The 27925-nt window shown below is 34.5% G+C and overlaps 1 protein-coding gene across 51 annotated transcripts in view; it reads right to left on the bottom strand.

The window, feature by feature from the left end:
* Positions 1–27925, bottom strand: part of magi1b (membrane associated guanylate kinase, WW and PDZ domain containing 1b) — a 216944-nt gene that overhangs the window by 46120 nt on the left and 142899 nt on the right. For 20 of the 51 annotated variants that reach the window (XR_012386769.1, XM_073915819.1, XM_009305951.5 and 17 more), the window contains 9 exon segments: positions 25234–25440; positions 19449–19665; positions 17005–17087; positions 15054–15089; positions 6915–6972; positions 6064–6149; positions 4537–4653; positions 3025–3210; positions 2301–2936 (listed from right to left, as the gene is read on the bottom strand). Coding sequence is in view for 50 of the 51 variants with exons in the window: in XM_073915819.1 (XP_073771920.1) it covers positions 2301–2936; positions 3025–3210; positions 4537–4653; positions 6064–6149; positions 6915–6972; positions 15054–15089; positions 17005–17087; positions 19449–19665; positions 25234–25440 (1626 nt within the window). In the remaining variant the exon portion in view is untranslated. 51 annotated transcript variants of the gene reach the window in all.

Genomic DNA, 27925 nt, shown 5'->3' with positions numbered 1-27925 from the left:
TGTGTTAGTCTTTAATCGGGCTGCTTTCTGTTTATATTTCTTTCTCTACACTCAACCATAAAGGTCTGCACAGAGCCAGGCCAACACTGAAGGATGCTGTTCACATTCCAAGGTGTAGCATGCAGATGAAAACAACAGTAAAGTGAGGAAAAAAATGTGAGAAAGGAGCTTACAGCATGTAAGAGCAAAAATATGAAGCCAATCAGTGACATCTTAGGCCGTACTCACACTATGTACAGTTGCCTTAAACCGGGCCAAAGCACGCTTGTCCCCCCTCCCGTCTCCCCGACGGCCCGTAGTCACATTACATTCGGGCCTGGACACGATTACGTCATCGATGCTGCACTAGTGAGTAAGCGCCCTTGCTCAGCGCAGTGGACATTTCTTTAGTTATATCGATTGAGATGCAGTGACACAGTCAAATATTTCGCCAAACAGATCTGCCACTTTTGACGCTCATAAATAACCATAAAGTCCTCGTGCTGCAGGAATTAGTAGGTTGCTGTAGGTGCGCAGGTGTCGTGTAGTGAAGTGTTTTCGTCTTTAATGATCTATGACACTTTTCTTTCATTGAACAGTAAGAATTATTAATAAATCCATATGAAACGGCCCCTAAAAGTTATGTCTCTCTTTCAGTTTCGGGCTTAGGCACATTTTGCACTCACACACAAGCGTACCACGCCAAACCCAAGTGAACTGCGCCCAATTCAGTGCACTTACACTTCTCAAATGATCCGGGAAACGGGCCTGGGCACGGTTCGTATAGCATAGTGTGAATACGCCCTTAGTGACTTCTAAACCAACCAGCCAACCAACCACAATTTGTTCTTTTATGGGATAAAACCTTAAAGAAAAATGTTATAAAATATAATAAACTAACAGAAATTCATTCATTGGTTCACTTTCCTTTTAGCTTAGTCCTTTTATTAATCTGGAGTTACCACAGCGGAATGAACTGCCAACTTATCCAGCATGTGTTTTACGCAGCAGATGCCCTTCCAAACTGAAAGTTAATGTGTCAGTATGATTTTTTTGTATATATATTTTTAGTAAGGATGTTACTTTGATCAAAAATGACATCAAATCATATAACGTGAGGGAGATTTACATATATATTTTAGAATTTTTATATTTAGTTTTCATATTCATTAATTTTTTTTTTAGACTTAGCCTTTATTATTCTGGGGTCACCATAGCGGAATGAACCGCTAACTTATCCAGCATATGTTTTTTTTTTTGCAGCGGATGCCCTTCCAGCTGCAACTCAACACTGGGAAACACCCATACACACTCTCACACACACTACGGCCAATTCAGTTTATTCAATTCACATGTACCGCATGTCTTTGGACTGTGGGGGAAACTGGAACACCCAGAGGAAACCCACGCGAACACGGGGAGAACATACAAACTCCACACAGAAATGCCAACTGACCCAGCTGGGGCTCGAACCAGCGACCTTCTTGCCTTGAATATTTATATTTATTATATTATATAATTAGTAAAAATACTTGTAATATAATATAATAAATTATAAAATATTGGTAATAAAATAAAAACTATACTCTTAAAGATGGTTACACTAGACTTTAAGCACACAGAATATTGACAGACGCTCTAATGTTGTCACACTATTTGGCACATTTCCTAAATTAAACCAATTTAAAATATGTAATATATTCTCTAGATATAAATTTAGATTTGTTTTATCCAGCAAATCTAACCTTATATCTACCGAATTGCAGAAAAGTGTAATATATTAGTAGAAGCATTTATAAAGATCGACTATTGTCCAGGTCAACAAGACAAAAATTTGCCAGTTGGAGTTTACAAAACATGAACTTTGGAATGTTGTGAAATTTGAAAGTGTTTCCCTCCCTACTCAGTTCATTCAGGATGAAGGTAACTCTTTTCCTCAGCAGAACATTTAAAAGATTTTTAGCTCAAACCTTGGTCCCTGGTGTTTCATAAAATGGAAGTAAATGGCTACCGGCACTTTCAGAATGAATAAATGAAAAACAGACAAAACAAATTAAATAATAGTGATTCTGAAAGTGTTGTAGTCAATGATTTGTATTTAAAGAAAAACCAAGCCACCAGGTTCAAGACAAAAACCTTTTATTAATGCTCTACTGTAAGTCACCTGGATCTTGTCTGACCTGAGGATAAGTAAATCAACAGCAAATTAGCATTTTTCCATGCAAGCAACCGTTTTTTTTTTTGTTTTTGTTTTTTTTTTAATGCTTTTGGATTTCCTTTCTCACTTTTCCTTTCATGTCATAACATTTTGGTGAGCTTACCTCGTTGCACCAACATGGTCACTTCACTGCCTTTAGGACACTTGCTGAGCAGGTCGACCACCTGATTGTGCGTCAGGTTCTGCACGTTCCTCTTGTTCACCTCCATGATGATGTCACCTTCCCTCAGGCCTCTGCATCGTGGGTAATCCACTATCTGCTTTACTCGCTGGCCTCCTCCAGACGGGCTGTCTGCTATTGTGAAGCCGAATCCCTTGTCGCCTTTTTCCATGTGGACAGTAATAAGCTCGGGCTGGGTGGCGATCGAGGACGCCAAAGTCACCACATCACTGGGATAACCATGAGAGCCATTGGAAGCCACCTCTGCTGAAGGGCTATGGGGGCGAGGAGGATCACTGGAGCCATTTAAGCTACTGCCTCCAGCTGTAGTTTCGCTCCCGTGGCTGGATGGTGAGTCGTAGCTTTCTTTTCCATTGACAATGATTGGCTCCTTGTCCAGAATGGCCACTGAAGTCACCAGGCTGGTGTTGGGGTCATCAGGGTCAAAGGGCAAAGGGTAGCCACGGCAGAGTTCAAGGTCGACCATAGAGCCAATAGGGATTGACTGGAAGATCTTCACAACTTGGGCGTGTGTGTAACCCAAAACGCAAGTGTCGTTCACACTTACAATAACATCACCTGAGGGAGAAAAAAAAAACTTGCGATGAGCAAAGTACAAAGATTAGACTACATCACGCGTTTATGAGTTCATGGTTTTCAGATGTACCTGTTTCCATCTTTCCGTCAAGGGCAGCGGGTCCATCGAGCACAAGACTCTTAATCTGCAAGAACTCATCGGGTTCATCTCCTCCTACTACAGTGAAGCCGAACCCACGCCTGCTCTTCTTGAGCTTGGTGTTAATAAATGTCCCCTTCAGTTCTGCAGGGTTCCTTGTGAAAAATGGCTTACCTCCTGCAATGAGAAAAGCGATGCACAACTAGTGAGCTATGGCAATCGGCAACGGTAAATCTGTTGGCCCCTGTGTAGAAGATTATTATGTATACCTTTGAGTATTAGGACACAGCAAATCTTGAGAATATTTTGTTTCAAGAAAAAGCTGTGCAGCAAAGTTAACTTCACGAGCACACTTTCTATCTATCTATCTATCTATCTATCTATCTATCTATCTATCTATCTATCTATCTATCTATCTATCTATCTATCTATCTATCTATCTATCTATCTATCTATCTATAACTTTGTGAAACAATAGTGTTGTGCATTATAATAGTTATACATCAAAATGGCAAAATGGATGTTAGTAGATGCATCAGCTGCTAATCAGTCCTAGATCAGAGCCAAAGTGCCGTTAGTACAAGAGAGAATGAGAGGAGCGAATGGATGAGCGAACAGAGAAGAAGGGTGTGATCGGCTGGAGACATGAAGTGTGATCTGTTCATCATGGTCTGTCATGACAGAAGATCAGAGAAAGCTGCAGAGAAACCCTAAGGAGAAATACACACTGTACACTGAATGCAAATGACTAGATGTGATAAAGATATATATACACATAGACGAGAGAGTAAAAACATGACAGACAGAGAAACAGAGCTGTGAGTAAAAGACTAAAAACTAAATTTGCGTTGGCTTCACAAAACTGCATACAATGAGGTCACTATCCACTGCTAAATTATGGATAATACAGTATTTTTAAATGAATGCAAATTTGAACGTTACAAAATGACCAGGAATACGAATAAAACAAAAAAATCTGAATGAAAAAAATATAAATAATTCAGAAAGTTTAACTTCCAATATTAACTTGTAGAACCCCACTGTATACAATCTATCTACATGTATACATATTTTTGATTCAAGAATATTATACATATTTCTATCATATTCATAATCCTAAGTGCCTTTGAGATGTGTTTGAGGGTTGAATTATTAATTCAACACATCCTTGACTTTGACCAAAAGACGTATGGTATATTTTGTATAGAAAGCACTACAGAGATTGAATGAGAGCCCACATGAAGACGCCAGAGGAAAAATGGCAGATGGGGTGAGGGACAACGCAATATCTTTCGCTAAAAGACAGTATTTGCTAAATCCTTAAATAAGCAGCTTATCGTCGGGTGTTCAAACAACACAGGGACAGAAGAGACAGAGCTGAAGAGAGGAAGATTTGGAGAAAGTGAAAAGGAGTGAGTGAATAGTGAATGTCCACAGAGGAGTACGCCACGCACGGTTGTGTAAATGTGGGTTACAAACAAAAAAAAAGGAGGCAGCACATACGTTTAGCCCCCAGTTGAGTTGGTAGTGGAGGGCCGGTGCCGGGGTCTCTGTAAGTCTCTTGGTGGTTAGCAGCATAGCTCGCTAGCGGTGCTCCTGACGAATGCTCGTCTATCCATTCTGAAAGAGTGAAGGGTGCACTTCCTTTTTTGTGTGTCTCTCAAGTCACCTCCTATGCCTATTCAAAGTAATACTGAGCAACCACCGGCTTTAGAGCCAAGATGGCGGATGGTGGCTAAATCATAAGAGCCCCCTATGGTGCCTTAACTTCCTCTAGGTGTAAAACCAGCATATTGTAAGTACTGCATCACAGTCAGTGGTAGAATATGAAATACTTGAAACTTGAGGGAGAAGAAGTTATTGGGTAATTAGGTAATCGAGTGAGCAATATTCAGCTGAGTTTGCTGGAAATGAGACCAAGGCAAGCTTCAGTTTTAGCAGAACTTTCTGGACCATTTAAAGAATGAGGTGAGACTGAAGTAGTTGATGTGAGCTTATAATTGACCAATTTTTCTTTACGGGAAAGGTCTGAACTTTATGTAAAATGAGAAAGATGTAGGAGAAATTTGATACAGGATGTTGTACTGCGAAAGGCATTATGATCAATTCAACAGGCAGTCTAGACGGAGTAATTATTTTTGCAAAACCTACAGTGAATATGAGGGTCAGTGACATGCCAGAGTGTCAGTAATTAAGATAACATTTTTAGAAATGTACTCTTTGCATGAATTTTAATATATCAATAAATCATTCATTTTAGAAGGATGTGCAAGTATTCCACATCAGTTTATCCAAGTTATAGTATGAATTATATTTTTATACAGTTAATAAATAGAATTAATATGTGTGTCACATTACTGAACCATGAATCTTTGCGGATTTTCTTTACTTAAGAGATTTCCAAAACTACTATCTTACTAACTGTCAAAATTTCGAATTCTTTTTTTTTAGGGAACATAAAAGGTGGAAGTCAGCGATCACTAAAAGTGTTTGGTTACCTACATTCTTTAAAATATCTTCTTTTATGTTACACAAAAGACAGACATGCAGGTTTATATAAGAAGAAGAAGAAGAAATAAATATTTTTTGATTGAAACATCCCTTTAAATAAGTCAATGAGATTGATTATGAGTTCATGTAGACATTTTTGAATATTTAGTTTCACTTGAAAATTTTAACATTTCGCAACTGCGATTGGTTTATTTCCCTTTTCAAGCTGTTTCTATAACACTGGCCCAAAACATAAACATTTAATCAAACAATATTTTAAAGTTCTCTTATTTTTTTTATTAAATATTACACTTATGCAAAATAAATACATAAATAAAAATAAAGAAATAGAAAGATCTACAAAAAGCAGTGATAAGAAATTAAACAAATTATAGATAATATGAATATGGTTAACCATAATAAACAATAATTTCAAAACCAGATCAGCAACATAATTCTAAGGCTAAATAGTGACAAATCATATAAGAAAAAAAATGATAGCATGTTGGGCCTGAAACGAACCTTGGATAAACCGCTCACCTTCAGCGGGCTGAGACTGCTCCAGTTGCTTCTTCCTTTTAGCTTCCAGAATTGGGTTCTCATACTGCGTCTTCCTGTTAATATGACTGAGAGGTGGAGAGAGAGTGAGAGAGAAAGAGAAAGAGGTGATGAAGATGAGTGAGCAGAGGACACAGTCAATAACAGAAGCAGAGGGAGAAACGGGAAATAGAATGAGAGGGCAGGTAAAGGTTGAGCCAAAGGAGAGCAGGTAAGCGGAGAAATAAAGTGAATTCATTCAGAGAAAAGGCAATAAAGACAGCTTCAAGTACAGCTGAAAGCCTCTGCATTCATTTAAAATTCATTTGAAATTTGGGGGAGAAAAAAAAAGTGTGCAATTCTCTCTCATCCCATGTGCTTAAAAGCAAAATCTATCCAGCAGACTAGACAAGCTCAGTAAAAAAAAAAAACAAATAAAAATAAATAAAACTCCATCGGCACAATTACAAAATAAATCAGATCACGCCCAGCTGCGATCCAGGCCACTTTCCAAAAGGCCTGCACAATTTACTAGGCAAATACGGCTTGAAACATGCGTAAACATCTCCAAAGACAAAAACCGGAAGGCTTCCAGCCTCTGAGGTATTGCTTTGAAACAACATCAAAACATATGAATGCATTCATATTTATGCACTACAAACCCAAGGGTCCCTCTGAAGGGGAGGGAGAGAGAGAGAACAAGATTTCAAAATGGTAACAGTAACAAAGGGTGTGCACAGCCGAAAACACAACAGGCCCGATCGGAGGAACAGTGGCCGCCTCTTTGATGTTTCCAGATGATGTCACACAGTTTATTAAAGATGATTTGAAGATAATATTGATGAGTCACTTACTCAACATAATACACCCCGTACACTGGATCATCGATCTTCTCCCAGCCTGTTGGCAGCTCTGGAAAAAAGGAAGCAAAACAGAAGAGGTTTTTCAGCTCATTGTAACTCATTTAATAAGGCTTTTATGGAGTCCTTTGTAATTTGATGTTTTGATTAACATTCAAGAGCTTTCCAACTAACAAGCCAGGCGTTTTAAAACTATAATGACCACGATGAGCAGATTATATTACGCAAATTGAATCTTAACTGCATCGTTTAGCATGATTTTAAAAGTGCACTACAAAATGCTTGATTTTGATTGGTTGGCAGATGTTCTAAAGGGTTTGCTTATGGGGTTCATTAGTATCCACCCACTTTTTCAGCCATGCTACATCCAGAATTGTTTTTCACCATCTATTTTAAAAATGTATTCACTTAAGCATTCTAAGCCATAAACCAAGCCAAATATCTATGAGGAGAATCACAACATTACAAACGTTCATTTGACACAAATTCTTTGAAAAAAGACACAAAAAGTCCAAGGTAAAGGCCTGTGAAATTGTATGGGTTATGGTTTGAATTACTTAAATTGGTTTTTCAAGAGCAGGGAGATCAACTTGATTATGTCTTAGGGCACTATCATACACCCAGCGCAATAAGGCACAAGATGTGTTTGGCGTGATTTGTTGCTATTTTCAGACCAGCACAATTTTAATTTTCACGTTTTGCGCCACGTTGTTTAAATAGCAAATCCATTTGCGCCACTTTATGGACTCATGGGTGTTCTGGTCTAAGAAGGAGGTGTGTTATGGTGTATTGCTGGTGCGTTGTGTTTTTTAAGGAACTGAAATAGACTGTGTCATTGACCAACTAAAGCTGGTCTAAGTTCCAGCACAGAGTGCATTGGTTATTCACCTGTTCAGGTCCAAAACTCTTACACATTGCCTAACACAAACAGGATGTACAGCAATACAGAAACTTCTTTACATATGAAAAAAAAATAAAGACTTAAAATGTTACACAAATTATTTTATACCACACTTCATTATCATTGTTCATTTATTCATTTGTATGAAATAAGAACTGAATTTAGAAATAGTTTCCAGACAAAAGTTTTCAGTTCTTTGTGCTAAACAAACTAAATTATATGTAGGGTTATGGATGTCTTCAGTGGAGAGCGTACAACACTGTTTCTTTTTCCACGAAAGTAAAGGAGTAAGGAAAGAGTAAAATTAAAGTAAAGAGAAAGTAAAGAGACCGAATGGAGGAGGCTCATTCTTTATCCTCATGCTGCAGATGCTCTGTTTAACTGTTTTCTTGCTAGTAAAGCATTCAGTTTGTCCACTAACAAAGTCTGCCATGTAGATAGCAAATGCACCATAGCATGATGCAGCTGACTCTCAAAGGCAATGGGAAATGAGACTCTGCTTTAATTATGATCAAAACACACCCACAACTCATTAAAAGAATAAGCACAACCCTGTTAGACTATGCACAGGGGCGCAGAGAGTATTTTTCCATCCTTAAAATAGCAAAGGTGGTTCATTCCGCTGTAGCAACCCAAGATTAATAAAGGGAGTAAGCCGAAAAGAACATGAATGAACGAATAAAATAGCAAAAGTGGATTCGGACACGCCCTTAATGTTTTTCCGCGATGCGCTTTGGACTTTGCGCCTAGATTGTTAAAATAGAGCCTTGAATGCACTAGAAGATGTATAAGTGGTTTGAATCATAATACTCTTATACTATGCATAATAAAGATAAACATAAATATGAGTTAACCATGGTAGATTATAATGCAGAATAAATGATCAACTGAAAACTCATGCAATCTCTAGTAGCTGTGGTCAGCATTTCCACCATTTTCAATAATTAAACAGCCTGCCATCAGTTCTTCCATATCGACCAGATATTTCCCATCACTAAGTAGTAAAAACACTGGTTCAATATACAAAGAATTCCCTATTAATTGAGACATCAGGCATGGAGATGCAAAATAGGCAATATCTGGATCAAGTTTGTGCACAAGTCTCCAGAGACAAAGCTCTATGACAAATTCTCCTTGTGATATTTACATAAACAGCAAATATGTTCCCCCAGCATATCCAAATCTCTCAACCTGGTAAACAACAAAAATACAAACAGCTCCGAATATTTTAGGAAAAAGTTGACAAGTGCACAAAAACAGCTGAGGATATACCGAGATTTGATCGTGACGATGTTAAGGCGAGGAGATACACAACATGTCTTCTCCAGAATAATGGAATAATCATGAAAAGGCTGAGCCGCGTTTGACATTGAAATGTGCTTTCATGCATATGAAAATATTGCTTTCTTTACCATGGCTACGCTTGTGTTTGGGACACAGAGCTGCTGTATTATCATATTGCCTGCAGCACATAGGAAACTCATCATTACGTCTCCCACCGAGAAATCTTCTCTATGATGCCACTTTCTAATTGGCCAATGAAGACGGCACACATTTATAATATTTTTTATTATTATTTTGTGTGTTTTCAAAGCAAGAACTCATTATCTCTCCCAAGCAGCAATAACATATATGGCAGACCCCTGTACTGTTCTAATGAATCTATAAATGTCAACCAACACTAATTACTTACAAATAACGATCTAGCGGTGAGCAGCCTCAGCCTCATATATCTTCGCTCCTCCTGATCTTTCATGCAATTAATCAACAAGTGTTTTGCTGGGTGAAAATCACGGTGTCGTTTTTGCGCAAATGTGTAATAGACAAGCTGTTGCAGAGTTCTAAATGATGTGCTTAACACTACGTTCTATGTACTCTACTGAAATGTGAATAAATGCTAAGCCTAGATTTTTCATCTAGCATCAGAAACATCATTAATAATGAAAAAATTAAATACAATTCAGATCACTTGCAAATCTAAATGACAGAACAATGTGCAGGAATGATCTTTATTGTAAATTGTTAGCAAAATTATTTTATCTATTTATTTTTATTGTTTGTTCACAATTGTTCTTTTTTTCTATATATTCTTGTGGTTTCTCTTTTAAAATCATTCATGATCTAAGAAATCTGAAATTCACCCAATAAAATAACGCTGATGATACAGATTTACAATCTTTTTTATTTTATTTTGTAAAGTACGGATAAAAGTTCTTTATTATTTCAAATAAAAAAAGTAATTTTTAGGGGATTTTTGCATAACATGATAATAGTTCAATATTACAAAAAAGATGCAGCTATTCAGACATATTATATTCATTTCCAGACAAGCCAATGTCACTGTTTTTACTTCAAAATGTTAAAAAATCTATTTTTTTATATTATAAGAGAAAATATTCCAGATAACCATGCTATCAGAAATACTCAAATCAAAAAACCCTCAAAATACACGTACACACAAAATACAGCTCCAATCAAACAAAAACTTGAGAATATATAACTTGATCACAGATCTATGCCAAACTTCTTTCTGCCAGCAGGTAGCGCTAAAACTACAACTCATTATTGGCATGTAAATGTCTTCAGGAGAGGAATCTCATTTAAATTATCAGGCAGATCAAACACTGTGTGGCTGAGTTACAAGTACTTCCTCTTCTATGGCAAAACACTGAACTTTGTCAGTTCACCACGGACACGCCGTTCAACAAAAATTCTAGATCAGGGGTTTCAAACTGCCGGCTCACAGGCCATTTGATGCCCCCCCTCTTCCTCCATCTGGCACGCAACTGACACCAAAAATATAACAAGCTTCGGTCCAACAAAACATATATTTTTGAATCCCTATCATTGTTGTGCAGTCACATATACACTTGTGGTTTTGACCCCCCTGGACATTTAATAGTGTACTATATATTTGTGTTACTTTCAGTTTCTCTCAGTGTACAGTCGAGAGTAACGCACATGCAGATTATTTCTGGGGCTGATTTAAACGTTGAAATATATGTCCGTAAGTGCTCTATTATTGCTAAAGCTATATTTTTGTTAATTTTCATTTGATTCATTTGATTATTATTAATTAAATACCACCTATATTTTGTTATAAAAACAGCTCTTCACAGCTTACATTTTATGCTAGTGGTGTAATTATGATTTTGCTCATATTTGATTTAAATGGTCTCATTGATAGATTTTCCTCATATGCATATTATGAATTGTAAAAAAAAAAAAAAAAAAATATATATATATATATATATATATATATATATATATATATATATATATATATATATATATATATATATATATATATATATATATATATATATGTGTGCATTAATAAAATTGTACTGCTGGCTAAATGGAACTTGTTAAAGTAAATGTAAATATGTACATACTTTCCCCCTCTTTGTTATAGTTTTACAAAAAAATAAAGATATTGAGAAGAACAATTACCAGTCAATAAAGTTACACATCTGCTTTCTGCTGTCTTAAGCTAACTGTTAAACTTTTGGTTAAGGAACAATTCATTGAGACATAACAAAACTTATTATTGCACCTATTATTGTTTTAATATTTTCATATCAATTTAAAATACCGCTTCAATATGTTAAACAGGAAACAAAAAGAAGGAGCTTTGATACTCTGGGGAAGAATGTCTAAGTGCATCAATTACATCAGGTTTTTCACTTTTTTTGTATGCTAGAATGTTAAAACAGCCCTCCTACGAACTGTCAGTCACTGATATGGGTCCCCGCCATTTTGAGTTTGAGACCCCTGCCCTCGACCCTCACAATTTCACATCACAAAGGCCTTTGGATTGAACAATTGGAGCATGGACTCAATCTGATAAAGCTTGAAGGAGTTTGTTTGTGTAAAACATCTCATTTACTGTTGGCGCTATGACTGTAACTGAATATTGGCATGTAAACGTGTTAAGGTCAGGACTTTTATCAAATATGTGAATTTTGAGGAAGATCGGACAGTGCATGCCTGAGTTGCATTATGCATAACAACTTCCTGTTTTATGGCAAAACATCAAATTTTGTGAGGCTGCCACGAACATGCCCTTTGACGAGAACTCTAGATCTTCGCAATTTAACATCGCCAAAGCCTTTAGATGACAATACCTAATTTTCGTGCTGATTTGATAAAATCCTTAGGAGAAGTTTGTTAAGATACAATGCCTGGAAATGGCAAAAACTGAAAGTAAAAATATCTGACTTCCTGTTGGGTTTGAGATTTCGCTCTAGGAGATATTTTTGTAGGTTTTGGCATGTTTAATGTATGTGCCAATTTTTGTAAATGTGCATAAAATGTGCATCGTAGAAATTCGGCCCCTAATAACACGTTATCATAGTGTTATTATTAAGCTTTGTATATGTTCATTCACTCATTAATTTTCTTTTAGGCTTAGCCCCTTTATTAATCAGGGGTCATCACAGCGGAATGAACCGCCAACTTATCCAGCATGTTTTACGCAGCAAATACCGTTCCAGCCACAACCCAACACTGGGAACGCTTTGTATATGTATTTTACTACATTATGTGACATATTTTGTGTTGACTGTTTGAAGAAGAAAGCGTCCTGTCCTCCTTCCCCCACATCATTACTGTGACTCTACTGACAAATTGCCCATTAATCTGTTTGCATCCCATCGTCCCTCTCTACAGGATCAAGTCTCTCTGGTGCGACTGGATACTCTCGAACCTACTGCCCACATGCCGCAGTCACGGCATCTACCTAATGGCTCCGATTTCTCAAATCAATAGCTATTGACCGTGCTCTTCCAATCAGGCCAGACGCAAACACAGGGCTCCTCAAGGCCACTGCCTACATCAACTAATCCGTTACTAATGATGAATCAGCCCTTCAATTAAGAAGGCACATTGAACAGCGGAGAGGAAGCTCTGTGTGCTGATATAGTGCGCTGCGATGATGGTAAAACTGATTAAAGCAACAAATTATTCAATGATTTGACTGTCACCGTTAGCTCGACATAATAGTTTCGGATCTCTTGAGCTATTTGCATGCATAATGAAAGCGGAAACCACTCCCAGCTGCGAAAGAGCCCATTTCAACTGCGCACGCTTTGGAGGTAGAAATAGTAACAATGAATATTTGATGTCATGCAGTGCCAATGACAACACAGAATGAGGCTTGTTTGAAAGTAATGAAAATGGGTTTTATAGTTAGTTCAAATGGAGCTATACTGTTAGTATTAATATTTTGAGGTGTAAATACAACGATTACTGTAAAAATGACTACATTTAAAAGTCTGATTACCCAAAATTAAAATTTACTGACCCTCATGTTGAGACAAACATTGGTTAATTTGTGCAAGATAAAAATCATTTTTTACTGATTTCTGCTGAAAGTCTGTTCCCTCAAAATGTTCATAAATTGATCACACAATAAATCCATTTTAATAAGACATTCTGAGGAGCCACAATCACTATATCAAGCTTAAATAATTACTGACATATACAGCAAGAAAATGCTTACAGAATTTAAATTTGGTCACCAAGGCACATTTATGTTTGCTTGAAACCAAATAAATTAGGTTCATTTTTCATGTCATATTATTCCGTTCAGGATTGTTCTTTTGCGTTAAGTTTGATTAAGCCACTGTTGGTTTCCTGATTGATAATTTAATGTGAATGTATGCTGATATCAAATCCCTTCATCATATAAATCAAATCTCTTCTGAAATTTTGGAATAAAACACTCAATTCATTTGGATTCATTTTTGTTCGAAGTTTCAGAGTTTTTCAGAGTTTTCAGTGTGCAGAATATCAGCATAGAGAATTTCACATCAGGACATATACACTGCTCAGTGCTTTATCCATTTTTCAGTGAATATAGGTAATATATATTGGTGCATTTGAACAAAACAGATTTATTTAACATATATATTTATTAAAATAGTGTTTTAGTCACATAAAATCTTTAGAAATGGAAAGACAATACATTTAAATTTATGCAAAATGCAAACATTCCAACATATTTTTGTTTCTCTTGATTTTGGGTAATTTTTCCCTATCATATAAATTTGGGCAACTAGTTTTTAACCATTATCGCATGTTTTTTTTGTTGGATATGCTCCAGATTTGGCTTCAGTACTGACAAAACTAATGTATATGCATAAATATTATATTGCAAAGCATCCTATAGAACATATTAATCTAAATGAGAGAGTTGTGAGAGGTGTACTCATAAGCTGAGAAATGTATCTCCTAAATTCCATTAAAAATATCAGCATTTGTGTTTTGGATATAAACATAAGTCTTACTGGTTTGTCACAAAAAAAGTGTGAAAAAATGACATGAAAACCAGTCAATTATCCCTTTAAAGGAATAATTCACCCAAAAAAAAAAAAACAAGAAAAGAAAATTTACTCATCCTAAATGTGGTTCCAAACCTTTACGATTGTCTTTTTTTTAATGTTAAGCACAAAAATATATATTTAGAAAAATGTTGGTAACCGGTTACAATTGGCATCCATAACAGACTATTTCAATGTGGTCGTGTCATTGCCCCATGACCATTTCCTGCTTGCTATCAAACTATTTCTTAACTGTAACAAGAGACAATTCAATCATAACTTCAAGTTAAAGCGGCTATTGTGACATTATTTATCAATATGTGGCTCTTTTTGGATTCTCGGAGGCTCAAGAAATAAAAAAATCTAAATCAGGAAATATGTTGGGACCATTACTTTAGTTTACACCCCTCAAAATGGTCTATAGAGAAACAAATATTATAGATGTCAGTGGCTACTGGATTTGAAAATACTAACAAATTTATTTTGTGTTCTTTTTAGGTGAGTAAATAATGACAGATTTGTCTTTTTTGGGTGGACTGTCCCTTTAATAAGATAACACTTCATTTTCACTTCATCAATTTAAGATAACAATTTTCATTTTTCTACTTCGAAATTGCTTGTTTAATTCTATGCATTTTTTTGCCATTAAATTTATAAACAATTTCAAAATGAAAAATGATTCTACATCTACAAAGCGTGGCATTGCACGTGCACTGTGGGTAGACGTTTCCTTCTGCGCTGATCTGGGATCAATTGTGGGCTCTGTTTTCATAATTAAATCCAGTATTTCAGAGAAAACATCTGGTCCCAAAGCAGCACAGAAGGATCGGTCTACACTCAAAAAAATAAAAAACATGTAGGCTGGGTTTACAAGTTAAAAAAAAGTTTCCCAGTGGGATTGTGGCCTACCTAGTTCATTGTCCAGCTCCTCTGTATGGACCCCTTCTTCTCATCAGGGAATAAAAGGGGCAGGTGCACGCAAGCAGGACCAGAGAAAAAGAGGAAGGGTGGCAGAGAGGCAGAGAGGGTTAGTTGTTGATCAGAAGCAAAATAAAAGCTTGAAGCCCTTTAATTATCCCAAAAAACTACAAAAAATAGAGTGGAAATCACTTTTAGATCAAATCTATTATTTAGTAGGGCTGTAGCGACCCATTACAGAAGGATTTTACAGTAAAATTATTTCAGAATATTTCATACATATCTGTACTGGAAAACAGTGCATCATGTTTATGGATTCTCATTGACTTTATTTTAGTTTAGACATGTATTGCTGCAACACATAATAATAAACCTTGAAAATGTAAATAATCAATATAAAATGGAAATGAAATTAAATTGCTTACTAAAATAAGCCTTTTTAGAATAAACTTAAATTCATAACATATAATTATATTTTATATTATAAATACTATTAGTATCAATTAACATTTTATATTAATTTATTATGATATACAGTAATACATAACTATATGATTTATTATATATATATATATATATATATATATATATATATATATATATATATATATATATATATATATATATATATATATATATATATATATATATATGTATTTTTTATATAAGTGTCTGTGTTGGAAGAATTGTGAAATGAATGCTTTGTTAAACCCCTAAAAAAGTGCCCTTAATTAAAAGAAAAAGAAATTATCTGAGTTAAGCCTTTGTTAATACAGAATTATTAAGTGAGATCTGAGCAAATACACTCATATTCAGCACAACCCACCACAGGAAAATCAGCTACAGAGCTTTATTATTTGTTTTGTGTGAGGAGATTGGGTTTAATCCAGACCCTCCTTGCAGCATTACAGCAGCTGCCTCAGTCATTTAGTCACAGGGTGAGTGTCTGCTAAACATTTGAAAGCTCAAGAGCGCCATCTACAGACCATCAAGAGATTACAGTAGATGTGGCTTTTACATCGTCTGATCTACGAATTGCAGCTAGGCCTACATCAATTAAATGATTAAATTAAGTGTGAGATATGTTTCCTTGCATTGCATTACATTCAGATAAGGCTAGGATGGGGAATAAGTCTTAATAACAGATTAAAATATATATTTTTTCGATTAAGAAAAGGTACTGTCAGTCTTTTTTCAGCTTAATGGAAAGAGAATATCTGAAAATCAACTTTAAGCGGTTCTTTTATTGCACTTGATGTAGATTTCAATCCCAACACATATACTCTTTTAATACTCTTTTATTAAAATATTTTTTTCTTCTGTACTAAACAATAAATCTCCAGTTTAGCAGCTCGTACACAAACTTTACGTTTCTTATTCATATCTATATTTTGAAGCTTTTTATGGGGGGGGGGGGGGGAGTTGTTTATACATCATTTGCGAAATAATTTTTCTATATAATTTTATTCAACATTTTTTAATATTCTGTTTAAAAAAAATTTCGTTTTTTTTCCGTTTTTTATTTTTTTTTGGTTTAAAAATGCAAATCAGATGCATACTAATTAAATCAATGCCTCATTTGCATATTTTTAGAATCTTGCAATCACGAAACAATAGGAAGTTAATCCACTGAGGACGTATGGTGATAAAAATTACCTATTTTCCCCCTTTTTCCCCTGCAGTGTCTTGCCTTTCTTTAACTGATTACTAGATTTATTATAAAAATAATCAGTATTTGCAACCCCATTTTAATGTCTGAAATGGAATTCACAATCGTGACATAGTGATATTATGTCAAACTTACAACATTAAAACCTATAAATGCACAAAGCCACACATGCACAAACATGCTTTAAGAATGCGTATAATAATAACAACAGTATAATAATAGTAATAACCATGAAATTGATATTTGCACAAAAAGACAGAAACTTTTGCATACCATCATCTTCACATTCCTCCAGGGGTTTCTGAGGTTTGTCCAGGCATCGAGGGTCGATCCAGGATGTTGTCTTTGTGTTGTGGCTGAGAATAGAAGCAGAAAGCAGACGGTAAGGTATTGTTGACTGCTCACAACAACATCCTGCACCCCAGCAGACAGGAAAACATACGTATACTAAAGGCACCGCCAGGTTTGATATTTCCTGACCTGATATCTAAATAACTGCCTTTTCTGAAGCTAAAATAGGAAACATAGAACTATTTATAGTGCAAACTGTGTTCATTCAAAATATCTAAATATACTGAAAGTGGTGCTGAGAATAATTTGGGAACAGTTTGGGACACTTTACTCACGCTTAGAAATCCATGAATTTTATTAGATTAGAATCAAAAAATCAAACCAAGTTACATCTGCAATGATCTTAGAACTTCCCTCCTATTTAATTTCACTTCTGTGTGGCGCTTCACAGGAGTCACTCTTTTGAGAAATTATTAAAGCTATTTATTTTAAGTTACTGTTTGAAAATATTAAAAATGTAAGTGCCGTAATTCAAATACATAAGTAACAATGAAAAACTCACTATATATTAATCCTGAAGACCTAAAGATATTTTCAGAAGACTGTTGTGATACGTTTAACGCTCATCAGTTACTTAAATCCTTAAAAATGTATAATATTTAGATAAAAAAATGTATGTACATGTATATGTATTCACAAATTTATTATATCACCATTGCATCAGATTACAAAAAATAATAATTACCGCTTGTGCAAGGTTTTTTTAATGCAGCATCTATGGACAGGAAAGTAAATGTGACATTTGTCTCTCTTTTGGCTGCTGTTATCAGTCTCTCACAATTTTGTCTATACTAAGAAAGTCTTTTAACACCATTGTGGATTTTTTTTTCTTTTATTATTTCAGCAAATAGGTTTGTAAAAAAAATATTTGCCGTCTCCCATTCACTGTGCTAAGTTTACCCAACTATGACAACTTCCGCTACTGAGAAACCTGGAAATGTGAAAAGGGTCCGTCCATTATATTGATTGCTATATTTGAGCGATTTTTTTGCCATGCCTTTTAGCAATAATTAATCAATAAAATAACAATACTATTTCATATTTTGGTATTTAATTCTTACATTAACAAAACAAACACAAAACAAGACAAAACAAAAGAAAAAAAAAGCTAAACAAAACACAACTTCTAACAAAACAAAACAAAACAAAACAAAACAAAATCATCAAAATTATCAAATAGCTGACACAATCAATAACACTAATAAAATTAAAGCCAATACTTCAAAATAACATTATGCGTCTAGAATACATGATTATCAAACGCCTGTTATTTTTTGCCATACATTTGAGACGTTTTTGCCATTTCTCAATAATTTGAAGCCAATTACCCACAACATTATTTGAATTTCTATTTATTTTAAAATTGATTTTACTACCTTTAATGTTTCATTGTGCAAAAACGAAAAAAAAAACTTCTTATTTATCAAATAGCTGAAATCATCATTAACATTAAAAAATTTAAAAAGCTACTACTTAAAAATATTTTATTATATGACCAGTTTACATAATTATCAAATGCCTGTTATTGTTTGCCATACATTTGAGCCATTTTTGTTTATTTTATCAATAATTTGAAGCCAATTACCCGTTACATTATTTAAATTTGAATTTATTTTAAAATTGATTTTACTTCCATTGATGTTTCATTGTGCCAAAACAAAACAAAAAACTTCTTAATTATCAAATAGCTGAAACAAAAAAACTAAACTACATAAAAGACACAAAAAAAACCAAGACAAAAAAATTCTCAATTATCAAATAGCTGAAACAATCAACAACATTAACAAAATTACAAAGCCACAAGACAAAAAACAAAACAAAACAAAAAACTAAACTAAATAAAAAAAATAAAATAAAAAAAGACAAAAAACTTCTCAATTATCAAATAGCTGAAACAGTCAACAACATTAACAAAGTTAAAAAGCCACTACTTTCAAAATAACAATATTATGCGTCCGATTTACATAATTATCAAATGCCTGATAGTATTTGTCTTACATTTGAGCCGTAATTGAATTTTTTATTTGTTTTAAAATTGATTTGACTTCCTTTGATGTTTTATTGTGCCAAAGCAAAGCAAAAAAAAAAAAAACATTATTATTATTAATTAGCTGAAACTGTCAATAATAATAAAAAATAATAATAAAAAGCCACTACATGAATATTATGTGTTCAGTTTTTATAAATATGAAATGCCTGTTATTGTTTGTCATACATTTGAGCCATTTTTGCTATTTTTTCATCAATAGTTGGAAGCCAATTAATTTATTTATCGGTCATCCACACATTCCCAAATTGTCCAGTGTCCAAAAACACTAACAGTAAATAGTTTGAATAAAATAACAATAAATTAATCATCTTCTTACTCTATAAAGTAGACCTCTCCATTCTCCGTGTACGCCATCTCCCAGTTTTCAGGCAGAGGGCCCAGTGGGTCCTCCTCCGTTGGGTAGGCGGGGTGTGTGTGTGTGTTCTGAGAGCTCTCCGTGGTTGACGCCGAGGTGTTGTTGAGCCCGTAGGGTTGAAGTTGGTCGCGGGCGAAGGGCCTCACGGAGGGGTGATCGTCCGGTTCGCTCGAGTCTCCTGCAATGCACACAAGCGTAGACCCTCTCAGTTCAACATCCAGCAAAAAACTGCATCCCCAATCAATCTACCAAAGAACCTCCCTCTTTCTCACTTCCTGTGAACTCTGGAGTGATCGAATCCCCATTTACACTTACTATTCACAAATCTGCATATCGACACCTGGCCGTCTGACACTCAAATCACAAACATCTCCTTAAGTCAATAAAGACAGTGCAAACAGTTAAACCCTTCACCTTCTTGAAGAGGTGAGGAATCTCAAATGCATCGCAATGAATTAAAAACTGCTATAAATCAAACCACTCTGCCAAATGAAAGGCGCAAGCCTGTGTGAATAAGACGACTTATTGCCTATTTTAAATCAAGAGCTCTAGAATAAACTTGGATATTGAACATGGCATGCAATATAAAACAAATAAGCTCTTCAAGTAAAAATATACGATTACAGCTACAGTATATTTAAAAAGGCTCAATGTTTACAAAAAACGTATGTGTCTTGGGTAATGCAGGCCTTGTTCACATCTGGTATTAAAATGCACTCTTTTTCTATTGCCAATCTGATCACAAATGGATGTCACTAAATACAGATGTAAATGGGGTCTGAAACATTTTGAGTGGTAGCTGAAAATGCATTTGACCAGATTGCTTGTGTCATGGACAAATGCATTCAGACAGCCACAAAAGACACAACTGAACCACATAAAGCACATTAGCCAGGCAGGATCAATTTTGCCATCTGAAATTGAGAATTTGGATTGAGGATGGATAAATATAAAAGTTCTCTTAATTCAAACACAAACCCACAGAGTTTTGCTGGTATCAGGGCATAAACAAAGCTCTCCATGTTGTTTTACATCATCTTCCTTTCTTATCTAGAATACTATATGGAAAGATGACAAAATGAAGAGCCTCCTCTCAAATAAATGATAAAATTGGCTGAAAGTGGACAAGCAAGATGGATTAAAACAGCAGGTGTAAACAGGACTTCATTCACAAGTTGGCAGACAATACCATCTGCTGTTTACAGCTGTTAATAATGTGTCTCAAATACATCTCCCGTGATTCAAACAAGTCGACGGTGAAAAGGTTTGAAAGTTCCCAAATAATTCTGTTTTAAATCAATGAAATTCTTTATTTGTTATTCATCAAAGAATCTTAACAAAGATTTGTTTATAACAATGATAATAAATCACGATATTAGTCGCATGACATTGGAGTAAAAAGGCGTAAAAGGAGTAAAAAGGAGTAAAAAGATCTAAGTTATTTAATTTTTTGTAATAAAATTGAGGGCGAGGCAGTGGCGCAGTAGGTAGTGGTGTCGCCTCACAGCAAGAAGGTTGCTGGGTCGCTAGTTCGAACCTCGGCTCAGTTAGCGTTTCTGTGTGGCGTTTGCATGTTCTCCCTGCCTTAGCGTGGGTTTCCTCCGGGTGCTCCGGTTTTTCCCCACAGTCCAAAGACATGTGGTACAGGTGAATTGGGTAGGCTAAATTGTCCGTAGTGTATGAGTGTGTGTGTGTGAATGTGTTTGTGGATGTTTCCCAGAGATGGGTTGCAGCTGGAAGGGCATCCGCTGCGTAAAAACTTGCTGGATAAGTTGGCGGTTCATTCCGCTGTGGCGACCCCGGATTAATAAAGGGACTAAGCCGACAAGAAAATGAATGAATGAATAATAAAATTGAAAAATATTACCAATTTTAAATCAATAACACAATCTTGGTGCACAAGAGACTTCTTTTTAAAATGTGTATGCACTATGCCATTGTCGGTCCCATACAAATGTCATACTACAGGTTGATAGAGCACCAAAATAAATCAAATAAACTGCTTTAAAAAACAATTGGAGCAAAGCTACTGTTTCCAAATATACTACATCCACTTAATGATACAACAGCAAACAAAATTCAGATATAAACACTCTCCATATAAGCAACTATATTAATTGATTAAAAGTTTTAAATCCATGATTGAGCCTAACTTTAAAATAACCTAATCAAACAGTCTTCAAAACAGGTTTACACCTGCTATTAAGAAGCATTTTGGTTAATCAGATTCCAAATAGATGAGAGAGACACATTCCTATTCCTATTTAGTGTTATAATCTGTATACATTTTGTAAACATTTGACCACTTGCCTGATTTCTTTCAGGGAAAGATTGTGAACATGTTATTTTATGGGCCTGTTCTGATCTTATGACAGGGCTCTACACTAACAGTTATATTAGGAGCACTTGCGCTCCTAATCAAAAAGATTTAGCAGCACAGTAAAAAATGTAGGAGTGCACAGAAAAAAAAGATTATCCTTAAATGATGTAATATTGTTGTGCTACATAACATACAAAAGTATAGAGAACATTTCTTAATATAAAATAAATAAACATAGCTTTAAAAAATTCAAAAGTGTAAAATAACATTGTGTAATTGACATATGTATGTGAAAGAAGACTATAGAAATCAAAATGCAGGGCAGCAGTTTAAGTTTTGCACTGAAAGCTGCAAAATCAAGACCTTGTTCACATCTGTTTTACTTGATCCATTTAAAAGTGGACAACTCTGAAAACAGTAAACTGGAGGGAAAATGTTTTATGTTAATCTACTTTTAAACACTTCCATAGGTAGTCGAAAATGCATTTAATTACTTTTGAGATGTTGTAACACATACTGTAGGGGTTGAAAAAGGCACAAAATGGGATAAAAGTAGCATTTGACTCCCAATCAGCTATTTGAAATAAAGCCTTCTTGTCCATTCTCTTCAGGGAGCATTTCTTTGGAGATTTACAGTACTGGTTTGTGAATGTTTTAATCCATCAATAAAATGTGCAATTTATTATTTTGATTTATGCAAACAATATATGATTTCAGTTAGCAAAACAAGTGTTGTATGACTTGTTATACAGGTTTATATGTAGACAATAAGGCACATACAGTTGAAGTCAGAATTATTAGCCCCTCTTTGAATTTGTTTTTCTTTTTTAAATATTTCCAAAATTATGTTTAAAAGATTCAGGAAATGTTCACAGTATGTCTCATAATATTTTTTCTTCTGGAGAAAGTCTTATTTGTTTTATTTCGGCAAGAAAAAAGCAATTATTAATTTTTTAAACACCATTTTTAGGACAAAATTATTAGCCCCTTTAAGCAAAAAAATTTTTCGATAGTCTGCAGAACAAACCATCGTTATACAATAACTTGCCTAATTAGCCGAACCTGCCTAGTTAACTTGATTAACCTAGTTAAGCCTTTAAATGTCACTTTAAGCTGTATAGAAGTGTCTTGAAAAATATCTAGTGAAATATTATTCACTGCCATCATGGCAAAGATAAAATAAATCAGTTATTAAAAGTGAGTTATTAAAACTATTATGTTTAGAAATGTGTTGAAAAATTTTTTCTCTCCGTTAAACACAAATTGGGGACAGGGGGCGAATAATTCAGGGGGGCTAAAAATTCTGACTTCAACTTTATATTTAAAAATTGTATAAATGCTGCACTATTTGGCAGTTTACATTCCATAATATATTTCATTAATATCACTGCTTTAAGATTTACTAGTAGTTTTAACTGTAAAAGTGTTTAAACAAAAATGGGGCTCCCAACGTTTTTTAGTACAGTACAAAAATGGTGCAAGCTTATTTGCCAATATTAGATGGAAGGCTCTGAAAAAGCTTATACATACACTCTCCTTAATAAAGCGGTTAAAAGAGGGCTTAAAACATCTATTCACCTAACATTTAAACATTATGGGAATGTCTCTCTCATCTACTTGTAATCTAGTCGACCAAGACATATCTTAAAACCAGTTGTAAACAAGGCCAAAGTGTTGAAAAATGTACAAACTCAAAAATAATAAACTAAATTTAACCCTGTATTAAGTATTGCCGTTCACTTAAAAAACGTATCTTAAAAGGTCAGTTTACACACAAATGTAAATTCTGTCAACATTTACAAGCCTCTGACTTCTTCCAAACCATCTGAGGTTTTTTCTGTTCAAAACAAAAGAAGATATTTTGAAGAATGTTGGAAACCGGCAACCATTGACTTCCATAGTCTTTGTTTTTCCAACTATGGATGTTAATAGTTACTGGTTTCTAAACATTCTTTAAAATATTTCTTTCATGTTCTACATAACAAAACAAAAATGGTTTGGAAGAAGTCAAGGGCGAGTAAATGAAATATAAATTATTTTTTAATGAACTATCCTTCTATGGAACTAATAATATGCCAAAACAATCTGAATTTAAATTGTGTTAATTTCAATTATTGACAATTGTAATTTAATAAATCAGAATTTTTATCTGACTTTTCGGTAATCATCTACACTTCACCGTTGATCACCCCTGACCTACTGTCTGCTGAATCTGAATTGCACAATCTGAATTTCTGGTTTTGAATTTTAGGTTATTGAATCAGTCTGAATTTCTTCATCTTGAAAACTTGAAACTTTACTTTTACAAACGGGACATCTGCAGTCGATGAGTTTGAAAATACGTCTATAAAAGAAAATCAGCCTTGAAAAACTCAGTTGTTTTTAATTTCAGATGTTCAATATTTAAGTTTTGAAATACAAATTCAAATTCATTCATAGATTTTCTAGTCGGCTTAGTCTCTCCATTAATCCGGGGACGCCACAGCGGAATGAACCGCCAACCCATCCAGCAAGTTTTTACGCAGCGGATGCCCTTCCAGCCGCAACCCATCTCTGGGAAACATCCACATACACATTCACACACACACTCATACACTACGGACAATTTAGCCTACCCAATCCACTTGTATCGCATGTCTTTGGACTGTGGGGGAAAATGGAGCACCCGGAGGAAACCCATGCGAAGGCAGGGAAAACATCCAAACTCCACACAGAAACGCCAACTGAGCCGAGATTCGAACCAGTGACCTTCTTGCTGTGAGGCGACAGCACTACCTACTGCGCCACTGCCTCGCCCAAATTCAAATTAAGAAATTCAAATTCAAAAGGATTTTTAATGTCATATGAAAATTCAGATTTGTCAATTGTCAATAATTCAAATTAACACAATTCAAATTCATATTGTTTTGGCATATTATTAACTCCCTATCCATCTAATACCAGGTGACAATGCCAAAGTAATCAAAAGCGGTCAGAAAAATCAGTAAAACCAGCATTAAATCTCATGAACAAAAACACATCTTACCAGTTGCAAACAGGGCCATTAATTTGCATTTCAAAACAACGAAATGCACCTACTTTAATGTTTAACCATTTCCACAATCTGTACTTACTGTTGCCTATTAGTAATCAGACCGCAAGCCTGTAAACACCTCAGTTCGACACAAAAAATGCACCTCATTCAACACTGTTGTGAAAGTTGGCATCGCATAACTGTCCGATCAATACATAAGGACAGCTAGAGTCCATCTTGCTGCTTTCTAACACAAACAAACCCCTCCGCCACAGCCAGATGGCGCTCTTTCCCCCTTTCCTTCCTGAACGGGCAATGGCGAAGGAAGAGGAAAAGCAACAAAGAGGCATCACTCACTCATCTCTTCCTCCATGTGCCAGACACAAATGCAAACAAAGCGTCTCAGTGCTGACCTGTGAAGCTGCTGTTCATTTCAGGAACCTCGTCATCATCCTCAGTCTCTGTAGGCACTATTCCAGCATTTTGCATCTCATTGTAGGACTTGGTGCGACGCGGGGTGGACGGCTGGGATCCGGGAAGGCTGTCTTGAAGAGCATCGCCAGTGATCACTTTGCCACTAGGGGGCTTAATAGGCGGCTTGGGTGTGCCATAATAGTTACCTAGAAACAAGAGGATATTGGCAGAATTCAAGGAAAGACATAGGGTGGATAGGATGATTCCAAAATAATAGTTGTCACTATATTTCCCCAGTTGATTGATTACATTATTTGATTTTTTTTAAATCCTATGTTTAAGTTTGCAAATGAGGAAGTGTTTTATTAAATATAAGATTTCATTTGTCAATTTTCATTTATTTTTTAACATGTTTGAGTCAAATTTCTTTTAGTGCCTCATAATTCAAAAAACACTGCAAACAGCCAGAAAAAGTGGAATTTGTAGAATAAAAATGTTGTACTGTAATACAGTTGAAGTCAGAATTATTAGCCCCCCTGTTTATTTTTTTATTCAATTTCTGTTTATTGATAAGAAGATTGTTTCAACACATTTCAAAACACTCGATTTTGAGAGTTTAGACCAGATTTATCATCCTCACATTTCAACTCATTTCTAATCACTGATTTATTTTATCTTTGCCATGATGACAGTAAATTATATTTTACTACATACTTTTAAAGACACTTCTATACAGCTTAAAGAGACATGTAAAGCCTTAACTAGGTTAATTAGGCAAATTAGGTTATTTTATAACGATGGTTTGTTCTGTAGACTATCGGAAAAATCTAAAGGGGTTAGTAATATTGTCCTTAAAATGGTTTTTAAAAAACTTATAACTGCTTTTATTCTAGCCTAAATAAAAAAAAGACTTTCTCCAGAAGAAAAAATATTATCACTCATCCTGTGAAAGTTTCTTTGCCCTGTTAAGCATCATTTAGGAATCAAAGGGGGACTAATGATTCGGACTTCCACCGTTTATAGAGGAATGAAAACATGGAATGAATGCCTTCAGACATTACATGCTTTGTAACAAGTAAAATGAGGCTTTAAAAAATTGTTGAAAAAATATTTAATAGCACAATATTAAGTGGATTGTTGATCTGGATGTTATGTATGAATTTGTTTTTTTGTTTGTTTTTATTGCACTTTGTTGTTATGAATTAATGTCATTTTGTTCTGTGCTCGATGGACCCCAGGAAGAATAGCTACCTTGTTAGTGGCTAATGGGGATCCTGATAAAAATAAAAATAAATAAATAAATAATAATATACAGGGTTTCTACAGGTTTCAAGTCAAATTTAAGACTATAATGAATAAAATTTCAGACTTACACAAGGGTAAATGCTGAAAAAAACTATTTTAAAGCCCAAAAGTTAAAGTTAAAATCTATTTTAAAAGCAAATGTTATTTTAGAGAAGATAATTAAACCATATTAATGATTAAATAGAGTTAATAAATAAACGCTTCTTAAAACTTTTATTGAAATATATTATTAGTGACTTGATGGGTGTTTGGTATAGCTTTACATAAACATAGGTAAATTAAGACCTGTAAAAATGATTTAAGATCTACAACACAATATTTCAGTATGACTTTTTAAGGACTAAAATTAGATTTTTGAAATTTAACCTGTTAAAGTCAAGTGTTATTTTGGTGTTTCCGCCTGGATTTTGCCTATACCCAAATTCAAAAGCTTCCTAAATCAACAAGCAGAGGTGTAAAAGCAAAAGTTTGCTATCATTTTAAAGAAAAAGCTTTAAATAGTCAAAAAACACTGTTGAAAGTAATTAAAATAGTTGTATATGTTGTTTGTGTTATAATAAACACCTCCAAAAAAGAGGGGCTTTTTTTGTAAAGTCAAATTTGAAAGTGTACCTTTTAGGTTCTGTGTGGTCTAGGTTGCTATAATTAAGGTTGTTGGTTCCTGTACATGTCAGTAATCATAGGAACAAAGAAAGATGTCTCCATCAAAATCTATGCAAAAGTTATTCTATTCCAAATGATGAGAGAATGGAACCACTAATGAGAGTATTGGGCAAACGGACCTTTAAAATTTTCATTTAGTTTTTTTTTACACATTTGAGTCAAACTCTCTTTTAGTGCTCCATAATTCAAAAAACATTGCAAACCGCAAGAAAAAGGAAATTTGTAGAACAAAATGTTGTATATACAGGGGTTCAACAGGTTTAATTAAGTCAAATTTAAGACTATTTAGACCTTATTAAGATCATTTTAAGACCATAATAAATGAAATTTCAGACTAACACAAGGCTAAATGCTAAAAAAAATTAAAGCCCAAGTTAAAAACAAATGTTATTTTAAGGAAGACAATTAAACCATATTAATAAGTAAATTAATAAGTAAAAGTAAGAGTTAATAGATAAATGTTTATTAAAACTTTTATTGAAATAGACATAGTAATAGGAAAATTATGGACAAAAAAATGGACATAAGAAAATTAAGAGCCGTTTCAAATGATTTCAGACCTACAACATAATAGTTCCTAAAATTTGTTTTTTGTTTCTGAAATTTAAGATATTTTAAGACTTTTTTAAGATACCCTTATATAACCAGCCAAAACACACATACACACACACACACTGTACTGTATGTGTTAAACTGTTAAAAATACCGTTAGATAAAAACATG

The sequence above is a fragment of the Danio rerio genome, chromosome 11 (genome assembly GCF_049306965.1).
Source record: "Danio rerio strain Tuebingen ecotype United States chromosome 11, GRCz12tu, whole genome shotgun sequence".
Classification (NCBI taxonomy): domain Eukaryota; kingdom Metazoa; phylum Chordata; class Actinopteri; order Cypriniformes; family Danionidae; genus Danio; species Danio rerio.
This window is presented reverse-complemented; position numbering and strand designations above follow the sequence as displayed.